This window comes from Haliotis rufescens, unplaced genomic scaffold (genome assembly GCF_023055435.1).
Source record: "Haliotis rufescens isolate VD_foot unplaced genomic scaffold, xgHalRufe1.0.p SCAF_8, whole genome shotgun sequence".
Classification (NCBI taxonomy): Eukaryota; Metazoa; Mollusca; class Gastropoda; order Lepetellida; family Haliotidae; genus Haliotis; species Haliotis rufescens.
This window is the reverse complement of record NW_025964372.1, coordinates 20,517,629-20,532,176: the sequence shown is the minus strand read 5'-3', so window position 1 is coordinate 20,532,176 and position 14,548 is coordinate 20,517,629. Positions and strand designations below refer to the sequence as shown.

At 39.9% G+C, this 14,548-nt stretch overlaps 2 protein-coding genes across 4 annotated transcripts in view; one reads left to right on the top strand and one right to left on the bottom strand.

Annotated features, from left to right (window-relative positions):
- Positions 1-14,548, top strand: part of LOC124114183 — a 209,670-nt gene that overhangs the window by 53,225 nt on the left and 141,897 nt on the right. The window lies entirely within an intron of this gene.
- Positions 6,419-12,492, bottom strand: LOC124114160. The gene is made up of 2 exons (XM_048388934.1): positions 9,466-12,492; positions 6,419-9,329 (listed from the first exon to the last, which is right to left on the bottom strand). The coding sequence occupies exon 1, from the start codon at positions 10,625-10,627 to the stop codon at positions 9,614-9,616; it is 1,014 nt and encodes a 337-aa protein (XP_048244891.1). The 5' UTR covers positions 10,628-12,492; the 3' UTR covers positions 6,419-9,329; positions 9,466-9,613.

The following is a 14,548-nucleotide window of genomic DNA, read 5'->3' as shown; positions in this document are numbered from 1 at the left end:
ACCGATGAGTTTTGTGTTAATGTGCCACTGCGATAATGAGAATACACAAAATGCATATATTCGATACCAAAATGGTGCGATTTTAGGGTGTATAAGAAACAGATTACTACACTCGTGCCTGTACGATTCAATTTCCTCACAAATCAGTGTTTTAAAGCGTATCTAACTTGCTATCATTTTGAAACAACTCATTTAAGGATTGACAGTGTATTTTTTTCGGTTCATTGAGGTATGAATCGAAAAACCAATGTGCAAACTGTATGAATCCGCGTAGACAAAAATGATGAGATTGATAAATATTCCAGGTGTAGGAATACATACTGTGGCATGACATGAATCAGGTGATCGTTTAATTTATGCACATAACTTGACACGCCTACACAAGCCTGTAGCCAATCAACTGAAAGTAGGATCAAAACAATGTTCATCGGACCTGTCAATTAAGGCAAAATGCGAGAAGATCTGCAACAGTCAGACTGTAATGAATCGGAAGAAATATGTCAGGGAGAAGGCGGCTGTTTCAAATAACATGGTCAGTTACCGACAGATTCAAACATTACTTCCCTGAAAACGGGAAAACACAGTTGGAAAAATACTAGTCAGAAACTAAATTAAAAAGCAAGTACATGTACTTACTTTGGTTACGTTTGCTGTCAGAAGACAGAAAATGTGATTTAGGAATGTTGTGTTATCAGCCAGTGCTAGTATTCAATTGTGTGCACCCAACTCGGTCATGAGTAAAAACATCTTTGCAAATTTACACAGAGTTAAGTCAGTTGTAATCTGCAGGGCGAAAAGAAGCAGTTATTTGGATCCGATAGGTTTTATACAGGTACCCTAGTTGAGTTTCGGGCCTTACGTTTGTAGTGTTTCGGTGACTGTTTTTTCCTGGTAATATTTTGGTAATAATTGTAATTTTTTGGGCAAATTCAATTTCCAAGTGTGTACTTTCTTTTGCCTGTCAGTTCATATAATTCTGCCTCTTAAGTTACTTTAAATTGGATATTAGTACCACAAAGAAAACCTGATTAAATTATGGTCGATCATCCCTGACAGAATATGTCCCTCATTGTTGTTGAAAGATAGTAAACAGAGGTCTGGTGCAGCCAACATCTTGATATGCAAAGATTTCCAAGAACACAACAAAAGAGTAACGTTTTTACATTTCTTTACCGATTGTTGTTCCCAGTCAGATCAAGGTTATGTAACATACCATTGGCTTGACATTGGAAACTATTCACTGCATGTGTAGGAGATGTACCCATTTAATGAATATTTTATTAATTTAACAGCACTGTTGCAGAAAAAAGGACACCAACCACATTCACCTTAAGCCATTACATGGGCATGTTTGTTCTGGTACCAAGGGACCCGTGAAGATCGGGATAGAATAGGTCTCCAGCAACCCATGCTTGCTGTAAAAGGCGACTATGCTTGTCGTAAGAGGCGACTAACGGGATCGGGTGGTCAGGTTCGTTGATTTGGTTGATGCATGTCAATCCCAATTGTGTGGATCGATGCTCATGATGTCAATTACTGGATTGTCTGGTCCAGACTCTATAATCTATTATTTACAGACCGCCGTCATATAGCTGGAATATTGCTGAGTGCCGCGTTAAATTTTTTCACACCAAGTATTACATTTTATCATCCAAAACTGGCTCCCACAGGAGATATGGCTTGGGTGAGATCAAGCGATATCGACATCGTAGATATTGCAGCAATGAAATTGCATCACAATGCTTTGCAGACCATTGTGATGCCATTGGTTACCATGATGTCACAATCAAATGACATCACTAATGGCTCTGCTACTGAAGCTGTTAGCAGTACTTTTTAGATTTAAGATTATGACTGTCTACCAACTGAAAAAGTTGGAAGAATGATGTTGGATGATAAAATCTCACCCTCATGTCTTTTGATATCAAATATATCATTTAACTCATCAATTGAGTCATCGTTTCTCAAAGCACCATTTTTGTTACTTGACCAGTGTGTATTCCTTCACTTCCAACAGCGGTCTCGTAGCTTTCAAGAATATTTTTGTTTAAGTTGATTTTGTATACAATCATATCCAAATGCATGATGAAGAATTTTAGTGACCTTAAATATTTTGTATTACTTTATTTAATATTTTTTAAGATTTTGCAAACTCGGAACTACTTTTTAAGTCGCATTTACAAGGGGTGTGAAATGTGGTGAACTGTCCCTGTGTGTTAGGTAGGGAGAATTTACGTTTCAAGGTTTTACATTTGTAATGATAAAAAATAAATTTCCGGTAGACAACTACACAAAAAATACATAATAAATACCTAGGATATTCCATGTGTCGAGTGAAATATCATGTTCTCTCATCTCGCAACAGGGCAAAGGGATATTTCACTCAACACATGAAATAACCTCTCTTGATTCTACGATTGTTTGATGAAGTTAGTTCAAACTTTTATTAGCAATAAGTTTAATAAACTATTGAATGAAAATATATATTTTTTCTCGTTATTGATTCCTGTAACCTTTATTAGCAAAGTTGAATATAGATAAAAGATATAGCAAACTGAATTTTATTGTGTAAACACTCTTATTGATGCAAGAAAAAAACTAGGGCAAGAGACATCAGTACAAGAACTTGTGCATAGTGAAGTAAAATGAACAATGCTGTTTTTCGGCTTCGCTGTTCAATGTCAGTGCTGTTCACTGTTACAGATAATGTTCCCAAGTTCTATTGATCAACAACTTCTTTATTACAATAGAGGTGACAATGAGGCAAGCGATCTCGCTTGATAACGGTGTGCTAGACGGAAATGTCGCCTCGATTGTACGAAGGAAGTTGTTGATCCATAGGAAACTGTTCATATTCATCACACCAACTTCTGATGGCCACTCCAAGAAGTTATTGTTCACCATGCTCAATGGAACTGCCAGCAAACAGGAGAAGCCAGCATAAGGGCTTTTATTCCTTGATGCATGGATCACCAAACACCAAGAAATCACACATTTTTCGATGAGAATTTCAGGAATTGTCTTCTGTATGTTGAGACTGTTAGCACATTTCCAAGGAGATTGATTGGTAAAGGGAGTAAGTCTGTACCTCCAAGAATCACATTTCTTTTCTCGAATTCTTCCCGTTTCACCAGCCGACCATATTTTCAAGACATCCCTTTGAATTCTTGTTTGCAACTTGATTTTGTTTTTCGACCACAGATCATTTGGTTGTTTACAGAAAAAAGCCATGGGCAAAGTTATACATGGAATGTCTGTTTGATGCATCAAGCGCAGCATCGACAAACTCTATTGATTTCCAATTGAAACTGCTTTGTGTCTCCAAACTTTGTAGATTTCCAATGGAAACTGTTTAGCATCTACTAGCTTTGTAGATTTCCGGTCCAAACTGTTAAGCATCTACTAACTTTGTAGATTTCTGGTCCAAAGTGGTGGCAAAGTTTCTAGAGAAAAAAAATAAATGCTGCATATGTGGAAGTGATCTTGAAGGGCCCTTGAAACTTGTCAGTCTTTCCTCCTGTTGATGTACAGGTGAGATCTGAAGTATATTACAAGGCAAATCCCCATATGTGTGCAATAGGATAAGTGGTAGAGCACTAGTCAAATACAGATATAATAAAAAAACATTGGAGAAATTGGACACAACCAGACACACCGGAGAAACACACATGTATCCACACCTGTATGATCATCTGTAATTACACGTGTACTGAATTCAACGTAATAAGCACCCAGGGCACTCTCAAAATTAGTATTAGGGAGAATTTATTAGAATATAATTTATTAGAAATGTAAAGTTGAAAGATCGTAAATTTCTTGGTTTATACTGACAGCCAGAAATGATACAAAAGAAAAGTCTGTGCGTATTATACACAAGAGATATATTATTTCCAGAATTTAATTGCCCATCATTAAGGGTATGTATAAAGCACAAGTGGGTATTATACACAAAATATATAAGTCTTGTGTACATTTATAAAACGGGATGGGCGCTTATTGGGAATGTTCACTTGGCAATATTTTATCAAACATCACCATGGACTCTTATAAGAGCTGGGCGCTTATTATGCCAAATACAGTATGTGTATTCACACGTGTACACTTGTTATAACACATGTATGTGTATTCACACCTGTATGTACACCTGTAGTTACACATGTATGTGTATTCACACCTGTATGTACACCTGTAGTTACACCTGTAGTTACACATATATGTGTATTCACACCTGTATGTACACCTGTAGTTACACATATATGTGTATTCACAGCTGTATGTACACCTGTAATTACACATGTATGTGTATTCACACCTGTATGTACACCTGTAGTTACACATATATGTGTATTCACACCTGTATGTACACCTGTAATTACACATGTATGTGTATTCACACCTGTATGTACACCTGTAGTTACACATATATGTGTATTCACACTTGTATGTACACCTGTAATTACACATGTATGTGTATTCACATCTGTATGTACAGCTGTATTCGCACATGTATGTGTATTCACATCTGTATGTACACCTGTAGTTACACATGTATCTTTAATCACACCTGTATGTACACCTGTAGTTACACATGTATGTGTATTCACACCTGTATGTACAGCTGTAGTTACACATGTATGTGTATTCACATCTGTATGTACACCTGTAGTTACACATGTATCTTTATTCACACCTGTATGTACACCTGTAGTTACACATGTATGTGTATTCACACCTGTATGTACAGCTGTAGTTACACATATATGTGTATTCACACCTGTATGTACACCTGTAATTACACATATATGTGTATTCACACCTGTATGTACACCAGTAATTACACATGTATGTGTATTCACATCTGTATGTACACCTGTAGTTACACATATATGTGTATTCACACCAGTATGTACACCTGTAATTACACATGTATGTGTATTCACACCTGTATGTACACCGCTATTTACTCATGTATGTGTATTCACACCTGTATGTACACCTGTAGTTACACATATATGTGTATTCACACATGTATGTGTATTCACACCTGTATGTACACCTGTAGTTACACATGTATGTGTATTCACACTTGTGTGTACACCTGATATTACACATATATGTGTATTCACACCTGTATGTACACCTGTAATTACACATGTATGTGTATTCACACCTGAATGTACACCTGTAATTAAACATGAATGAGTATTCACACCTGTAATTACACATGTATCTGTATTCGAACCTCTATGTACACCTGTAATTACATATGTACATGTATTCACACCTGTATGTACACCTGTAGTAACATATGTATGTGTATTCACACCTGTATGTACACCTGTAATTACACCTGTATGTGTATTCACACCTGTATGTACACCTGTAATTACACATGTATGTGCATTCACACCTGCATGTACACCCGGAATTACATATGTATGTGTATTCACAACTGCATGTACACCTGTAATTACACCTGTATGTGTATTCACACCTGTATGTACACCTGTAATTACACAGGTATGTGCATTCACACCTGTATGTGTATTCACACCTGTAGGTACACCTGTAATTACACCTGTATGTACACCTGTAATTACACATGTATGTGTATTCACACCTGTATGTACACCTATATGTGTATTCACATCTGTATGTACACCTGTAATTACACATGTATGTGTATTCACACATGTATATACACCTGTATATACACATGTATGTGTATTCACACCTGCATGTACACCTGTAATTACACATGTATGTGTATTCACACCTGTATGTACACCTGTAGTTACACATGTATGTGTATTCACACCTGTATGTACACCTGTAGTTACACATGTATGTGTATTCACACCTGTATGTACACCTGTAGTTACACATGTATGTGTATTCACACCTGTATGTACACCTGTTATTACACATGTATGTGTATTCACACCTGCATGTACACCTGTAATTACACCTGTATGTGTATTCACACCTGCATGTACACCTGTAATTATACATGTATGTGTATTCACACCTGCATGTCCACCTGCAATTATACCTGTGGGTGTATTCACACCTGCATGTATGCATACATCCACCTTTATGCACACCTGTAGTTACACCTGTACTTTGGCTGTATATTTAGGGACACAAGGTGGTCAGCGATACAGCATAAATGAAAGCTATTACATGATGTTCTTCAGTTTGGACCAAACACTTTTTCTGGTTGAAAATATAATTCATGCAGAGGAAATAATATCAGTTTGCTTGGTTTTGCAGTTAAATAGGAAAAAAGCCAAGAGCTGATAAATATGGATTGTCTGACATTCTGAACAACATGTAAATCAGAAAAGATTATTGAGTTTTTTTACAGGAGACAAAATGAAAAAAAAGTTAGGTCAATTTGCTTTTAGCATCCATTTTAATGTTAACCTCAAATAAACCTACATTTTTACCATTTTAATACTTATGTATTACGTAATTAATATTAATATATAAACAATAATTCAAATAATGAGATGTTTCAAAAACGTATTTGAAATTACATATTTCTTCTCCTTGTTTATTTTTCATTTTGCATCCATGCATTAAAATTAATTGGTCTCTCCTTACTGGCAAGAGTCTAATTATTTGAAAAAAGAGCAATTATGTGTGTTGTAATGTTAAACGAAGGGTCACTAGAAGAACCTACAGGTCTAGATTTGCTTCCCCTGATGTGTGTGTTGTAACGTTAAACGAAGGGTCACTAGAAGAACCTACAGGTCTAGACTTGCTTCCCCCGATGTGTGTGTTGTAATGTCAAACAAAGGATCACTAGAAGAACCTACAGGTCTAGACTTGCTTTCCCAAATGTGTGTGTTGTAATGTTAAACAGTGGATCACTAGAAGAACCTACAGGTCTAGACTTGCTTCCCTGATGTGTGTGTTGTAATGTTAAACAGTGGATCACTAGAAGAACCTACAGGTCTAGACTTGCTTCCCCTGATGTGTGTGTTGTAATGTTAAACAAAGGGTCACTAGAAGAACCTACAGGTCTAGACTTGCTTCCCCGATGTGTCTGTTGTAATGTTAAACAAAGGGTCACTAGAAGAACCTACAGGTCTAGACTTGCTTCCCCCGATGTGTGTGTTGTCATGTTAAACAAAGGGTCACTAGAAGAACCTACAGGTCTAGACTTGCTTCCCCCGATGTGTGTGTTGTCATGTTAAACAAAGGGTCACTAGAAGAACCTACAGGTCTAGACTTGCTTCCCCCGATGTGTGTGTTGTCATGTCAAACAAAGGATCACTAGAAGAACCTACAGGTCTAGACTTGCTTCCCCCGATGTGTGTGTTGTAATGTCAAACAAAGGATCACTAGAAGAACCTACAGGTCTAGACTTGCTTCCCCTGATGTGTGTGTTGTAATGTCAAACAAAGGATCACTAGAAGAACCTACAGGTCTAGACTTGCTTCCCCCGATGTGTGTGTTGTAATGTCAAACAAAGGATCACTAGAAGAACCTACAGGTCAAGACTTGCTTCCCCCAATGTGTGTGTTGTAATGTTAAACAAAGGGTCACTAGAAGAACCTACAGGTCTAGACTTGCTTCCCCCGATGTGTCTGTTGTAATGTTAAACAAAGGGTCACTAGAAGAACCTACAGGTCAAGACTTGCTTCCCCCAATGTGTGTGTTGTAATGTTAAACAAAGGGTCACTAGAAGAACCTACAGGTCTAGACTTGCTTCCCCAAATGTGTTTGTTGTAATGTTAAACAAAGGATCACTAGAAGAACCTACAGGTCTAGACTTGCTTTCCCCGATGTGTTTGTTGTAATGTTAAACAAAGGGTCACTAGAAGAACCTACAGGTCTAGACTTGCTTCCCCAAATGTGTTTGTTGTAATGTTAAACAAAGGCTCACTAGAAGAACCTACAGGTCTAGACTTGCTTTCCCCGATGTGTTTGTTGTAATGTTAAACAAAGGGTCACTAGAAGAACCTACAGGTCTAGACTTGCTTCCCCAAATGTGTGTGTTGTAATGTTAAACAAAGGGTCACTAGAAGAACCTACAGGTCTAGACTTGCTTCCCCTGATGTGTGTTTTGTAATGTTAAACAAAGGGTCACTAGAAGAACCTACAGGTCTAGACTTGCTTTCCCAAATGTGTGTGTTGTAATGTTAAACAAAGGGTCACTAGAAGAACCTACATGTCAAGACTTGCTTCCCCCGATGTGTCTGTTGTAATGTTAAACAGTGGATCACTAGAAGAACCTACAGGTCAAGTCTTGCTTTCCCAAATGTGTGTGTTGTAATGGTAAACAAAGGATCACTAGAAGAACCTACAGGTCTAGACTTGCTTCCCCTGATGTGTGTGTTGTAATGTAAAACAAAGGATCACTAGAAGAACCTACAGGTCTAGACTTGCTTTCCCTGATGTGTTTGTTGTCATGTTTAAAAGGGTCACTAGAAGAACCAACTGGTCTAGACTTGCTTCCCCCGATGTGTTTGTTGTAATGTTAAACAAAGGGTCACTAGAAGAACCTACAGGTCTAGACTTGCTTCCCTCGATGTGTCTGTTGTAATGTTAAACAGTGGATCACTAGAAGAACCTACAGGTCAAGTCTTGCTTTCCCAAATGTGTGTGTTGTAATGGTAAACAGTGGATCAATAGAAGAACCTACAGGTCTAGACTTGCTTCCCCTGATGTGTGTGTTGTAATGTAAAACAAAGGATCACTAGAAGAACCTACAGGTCTAGACTTGCTTTCCCTGATGTGTTTGTTGTCATGTTAAACAAAGGGTCACTAGAAGAACCTACAGGTCTAGACTTGCTTTCCCCGATGTGTTTGTTGTAATGTTAAACAAAGGCTCACTAGAAGAACCTACAGGTCTAGACTTGCTTCCCCAAATGTGTGTGTTGTAATGTTAAACAAAGGGTCACTAGAAGAACCTACAGGTCTAGACTTGCTTTCCCCGATGTGTTTGTTGTAATGTTAAACAAAGGGTCACTAGAAGAACCTACAGGTCTAGACTTGCTTTCCCCGATGTGTTTGTTGTAATGTTAAACAAAGGGTCACTAGAAGAACCTACAGGTCTAGACTTGCTTCCCCCGATGTGTGTGTTGTAATGTTAAACAAAGGCTCACTAGAAGAACCTACAGGTCTAGACTTGCTTTCCCCGATGTGTTTGTTGTAATGTTAAACAAAGGGTCACTAGAAGAACCTACAGGTCTAGACTTGCTTCCCCAAATGTGTGTGTTGTAATGTTAAACAAAGGGTCACTAGAAGAACCAACTGGTCTAGACTTGCTTCCCTCGATGTGTGTATAGTGATATTAAACAGTGGGTCACTAGAAGAACCTACAGGTCTAGACTTGCTTCCCCAAATGTGTGTGTTGTAATGTTAAACAAAGGGTCACTAGAAGAACCAACTGGTCTAGACTTGCTTCCCTTGATGTGTGTATAGTGATATTAAACAGTGGGTCACTAGAAGAACCTAGACTTGCATCTCCCCAGGTGTGTTGTAATGTTAAACACTGGTATATTAGTCTGTAATGTTAAACAGTGGATCACTAGAAGAACCTACAGGTCTAGACTTGCTTCCCCAAATGTGTGTGTTGTAATGTTAAACAAAGGGTCTCTATCTAGACTTGCTGTGCCCGATGTGTGCGTTGTAATGTACAGCTAAAGGCCACCTGAATTGCTTTTCTAAAACTTGGAAGACAGAACACATATATAAGAAACTTGATGAAAGCATTACATATATACAGGAGTCTAACAATATTCTCAGAAAATAAGCAGGCGTGAACTTCAGGGCAGTACTTGGGCCCTCTGGCAATGAGGAAACACGCTGTCACCAGCCTGGACAACAGAGTCAACATCACGATGTACCAGATCGGAGTCGACAGGCTACGGTTCATCATCGCCCATTGTCTCCGATCGAGACTTTTTAATGAATCCTCATCATCCTCCAGTCTGGAATTCCTCGAATTATGCAACAACACCAATCCGGCGATGAACACAGATATTGGAACAAGAAGCTCAAACACACACAGAAGATACAAGCCGTATACTCTCTTATAGAAATATGATCCTTTAAACTTGTCGCTGTCGTCCCTCCATAGATGTGGCCAGGTGAAGTTCTGTCGTTGACTGCTGAAGGCGGCTGGCATGTAAGCCCACCAGTGGGGCAGGTTATAACTCGCTGACAACACCCACACACTAATCACAATAAATAAAGTCTTTCTCTCACTCAAACACTGCTCAAACCTGCCCGGTTCCAACAGGGCAATTACCTTCTTGATCATCAACACAGCCACCATGTACACCTCCGCCGTCAAGAAGGTCAAGGTCAGTGGCACGAACGGTATCATTGACATCAAGGGCTGTATCGGGAGCAGCTTGGCAGTGGAGGAGAGGTACAGGATGTTGCTGGCAAGGAGGCTCAGGAGGAAGATGTTGTCGAGCAACGCCGTGTTTACCAGAATCTGCGTGTACGCTGACTTCAGTGGCTTCTTTCTCAGAATCATGATTGTGATGAGGATGAGAAGGACTCCCAAGGATGACAGACCGATTTCCACCCCCATGCCGACGATGCTGACATTCAGACTCATCTCGCCCGTGTCACAAACATTCGCGACAATTGACAGTGGCGACATTCATCATACACTTTGCACACAGTCTCAAGTATCAGCACAGACTATGACACCTTAAATCCTGTGGTATGAACTCACCTCGCCTATGTCAGACACGTTTAAATTATCAACAGACAGTGACAGCATGAATCCTGTTGTTTCAAATCCCTTCCTCTATGTCACACACGTTTCAAGTATCAACAGAGAGAGACACCATGAATCTTGTGGTTTAGAATCCCCTCGTCAATGTCACACACGTTTCAAGTATCAACAGAGAGAGACACCTTGAATCTTGTGGTTTAGAATCCTTTCATCTATGTCACACACGTTTCAAGTATCAACAGAGAGAGACACCTTGAATCTTGTGGTTTAGAATCCCCTCGTCTATGTCACACACGTTTCAAGTATCAACAGAGAGAGACACCTTGAATCTTGTGGTTTAGAATCCCTTCGTCTATGTCACACACGTTTCAAGTATCAACAGAGAGAGACACCATGAATCTTGTGGTTTAGAATCCCCTCGTCTATGTCACACACTTTTCAAGTATCAACAGAGAGAGACACCATGAATCTTGTGGTTTAGAATCCCTTCGTCTATGTCACACACGTTTCAAGTATCAACAGAGAGAGACACCTTGAATCTTGTGGTTTAGAATCCCCTCATCTATGTCACACACGTTTCAAGTATCAACAGAGAGAGACACTATGAATCTTGTGGTTTTGAATCCCTTCGTCTATGTCACACACGTTTCAAGTATCAACAGAGAGAGACACCATGAATCTTGTGGTTTTGAATCCCTTCGACTATGTCACACACGTTTCAATTATCAACAGAGAGAAACACCATGAATCTTGTGGTATGAAGTCACCCTAGATGGAATGAGTAATGCTCCAGAACCACATTCTGCAGCCACTGAAACTGGATGACATTGTATTTAAGCATTAACGATAGAACAGTCGAGGTGCAAGGCTATCCTTCCCTTAATTCGTCAAACATCTCACACTGCAGTCAAAATATTGTATTCCTGTCCAGCTTGTCAGAGTTGCTGTTGATAGATGTAACTACTGGTGACAGGTTGGGTCGTGAGTTTTTCAGCAGCCATTTTCCTTGGTTTTATCCCAGAATGCACTTAAACCGACATGGTGTAAAAAACCCAGCATCAGAATGATTTATTCAATGTCTTCAATAGTTAACTGCTTTAGTTAATTTGTCTGAGATTCTGCGTGCAATATAGTTGAGTTCCCCCGAGTTAATCTGCTACACTGTCTGGGGCTTCTACTCACAAATGATTAAACAGGAGATGCTTTAAGAGTTTGTACATGCTAGTGTGTTAAAGTTAAGACATTTCATGGCTGTTGACTGACCTTAATTCCTTCAAGAACAATCTATTCAATTACCACACTCCACAATGACACCATGGGAAGAACCCTGTAGTGTTATATTGTGCACAACATCCTTGGGCTCACTGTGGTATTACATTCTGGTATCACATTCCTGTATCACATCCTTGTATCACATCCTCGTATCACATCCCCATATCACATCATTGTATGACTCTTGTATCACACCCTTGTATCGCAATCCTATATCACATGCCTGTATGACATAGACATATACAGCACATAGGTAGTATTATAACGGTGCTGTATCGTTCTGTATCGCTCCCTCCGTAGCCTGAGAGTGCTGCCTCAACCTGCAGACAGCAACGTTACTGCCGCTGCTGCATAAATACTTTCTATTCTATTGCTCCTGTGACAGTATCTTGTATGAGAATATTCCGGTTTATATGTCACAAGTTGGTGTAGTCCCTGGTGTATATCTGCTGATGCTGGGATATATTACAGGGTGGTAATGAATAGTGGCCAGAGAGCATCACTGCCGCAACAACTGTCAATATGTCTCCGGCCTCGTTATACAGTGCCTCCCTGCACACCTCGCTATAACCACACTGTCAAAAGACAAGGGTGATGAATGTTGAAATGTGCAACCCAAATGTAGTTTTTTCCACATTTACTTTCTTTAACAATTGTTGCTATGAAACACATGCTGCTATAAATGATATATTTCATAGACTTATTTTTTGGTACAACTTCATATTAAGGATATGATATGAGTATGAGGTCCAGTATTATTGAATTACAAGATTTCATTTCATATTATTATGCATGCGGCTTGTGTGATAAAAAAATATAAGAAACTGGTTTTGGGGAATTAATGGTAAAGTTAAAATAGCAGTTGACAGCGAGAGTAATTGCCTTGATGTGATGAGGAGAAACTTCCCAGGCCCCATGCAAGGAGAAGAGTATTTGATAAGCTGGCATCAGCTTGCGGTTTCTTCTAGCGATCAGGCTTTCTTTTCTCCTCCTGTAAAAGAAAGATTTATTACATACATACATGAATCTGTTGAACGTTATGTAATCTGCAGACAGGAATCTTCTGCCAGCCAAAGAATAACCTAGCCAATGTCAAGGAGAGAGTTTATTAAAGGGCGATAGAAATGAAAATATTGCAATATATGTATTTTTAAGGTGAAATAATTGACATGTATATTATGTAATCTTCCAAAATAGTGTACAAAATGTAGGGAGGTGAGGGTGTGGGTGAGGGTGTGGGTGAGGGAGTGTGGGAACTGGGGTAGAGGGGGACATTTTGGTATGGGATGTTGGTGTTGGTGTGGGGTGTGAGAAGGTGGGGCGTGGGTGAGAATATGCAGGGGTGTGGGTTTGAGTGTGGGGTGTGGTTGGTGTTTGTGTGGGGTGTGAGAAGGTGGGGTGTGGGTGAGAATATGCAAGGGTGTGGGTTTGAGTGTGGGGTGTGGTTGGTGTTGGTGTGGTTGTTGTGTGCATGTGGGGCGTGGGTGAGAATATGCAAGGGTGTGGGTTTGAGTGTGGGGTGTGGTTGGTGTTGGTGTGGTTGTTGTGTGCATGTGGGGCGTGGGTGAGAATATGCAAGGGTGTGGGTTTGAGTGTGGGGTGTGGTTGGTGTTGGTGTGGGGTGTGAGAAGGTGGGGCGTGGGTGAGAATATGCAGGGGTGTGGGTTTGAGTGTGGGGTGTGGTTGGTGTTGGTGTGGGGTATGGGTAGGGGGATGAGGGGAGGGTGTGTGGGTGAGAGGTATGTGACAATGGGATGTGGTTGTAGGCTTGGAAATCCACTCGAATGTTATATCAGTGACCTTTGGGTCATCACTCTGTCGCATATTCGGAACAAATATTTTAATTGATCACTTTAAAAAAAAACCTTCTAGGTTTATATCCATGCATCAACAGCATAAAAGACAATCAATTCAAATTGTTGTGAAGAGAGCGCTGCCTCTGAAAGCCTGTGATGTTGATGCTACACACTGAAGTGTTGGGTGTTCATGTTGCTCTGGCACTTCATTACCAGGACTCAATACTGGCGCCGGCGCCACAGCCTCTGTAAGGGTGAACTACAGGTCAACTTGTCCCCCAGGTATCAGGGAGAACCAATAATAACACTCAACTACGTTTCCTTGTTCATTCACATGCTCTGAGCTCTAGTGGAGACAAAAGGTTTGTAGGACTCTCTCAGAGAGGATTACATTAGGCTGCTGCTTGGTGGCCCTGGCACAGGGATATCACTGATTCTGTCCCAGGTGTCCAAAAACTGTGACTGGCATACGGTTAAAGCCACGACACCAGACAGATTCTGATACAGCTGAAATAGTGCTGACAGATTCTGCTACAGCTGAAATAGTGCTGCCAGATTCTGATACAGCTGAAATAGTGCTGCCAGATTCTGATACAGCTGAAATAGTGCTGCCAGATTGTGATACAGCTGAAATAGTGCGGCCAGATTGTGATACAGCTGAAATAGTGCTGCCATATTCTGATACAGCTGAAATAGTGCTGACAGGTTCTGATACAGCTGAAATAGTGCTCCCAGATTGTGATACAGCTGAAATAGTGCGGCCAGATTGTGATAC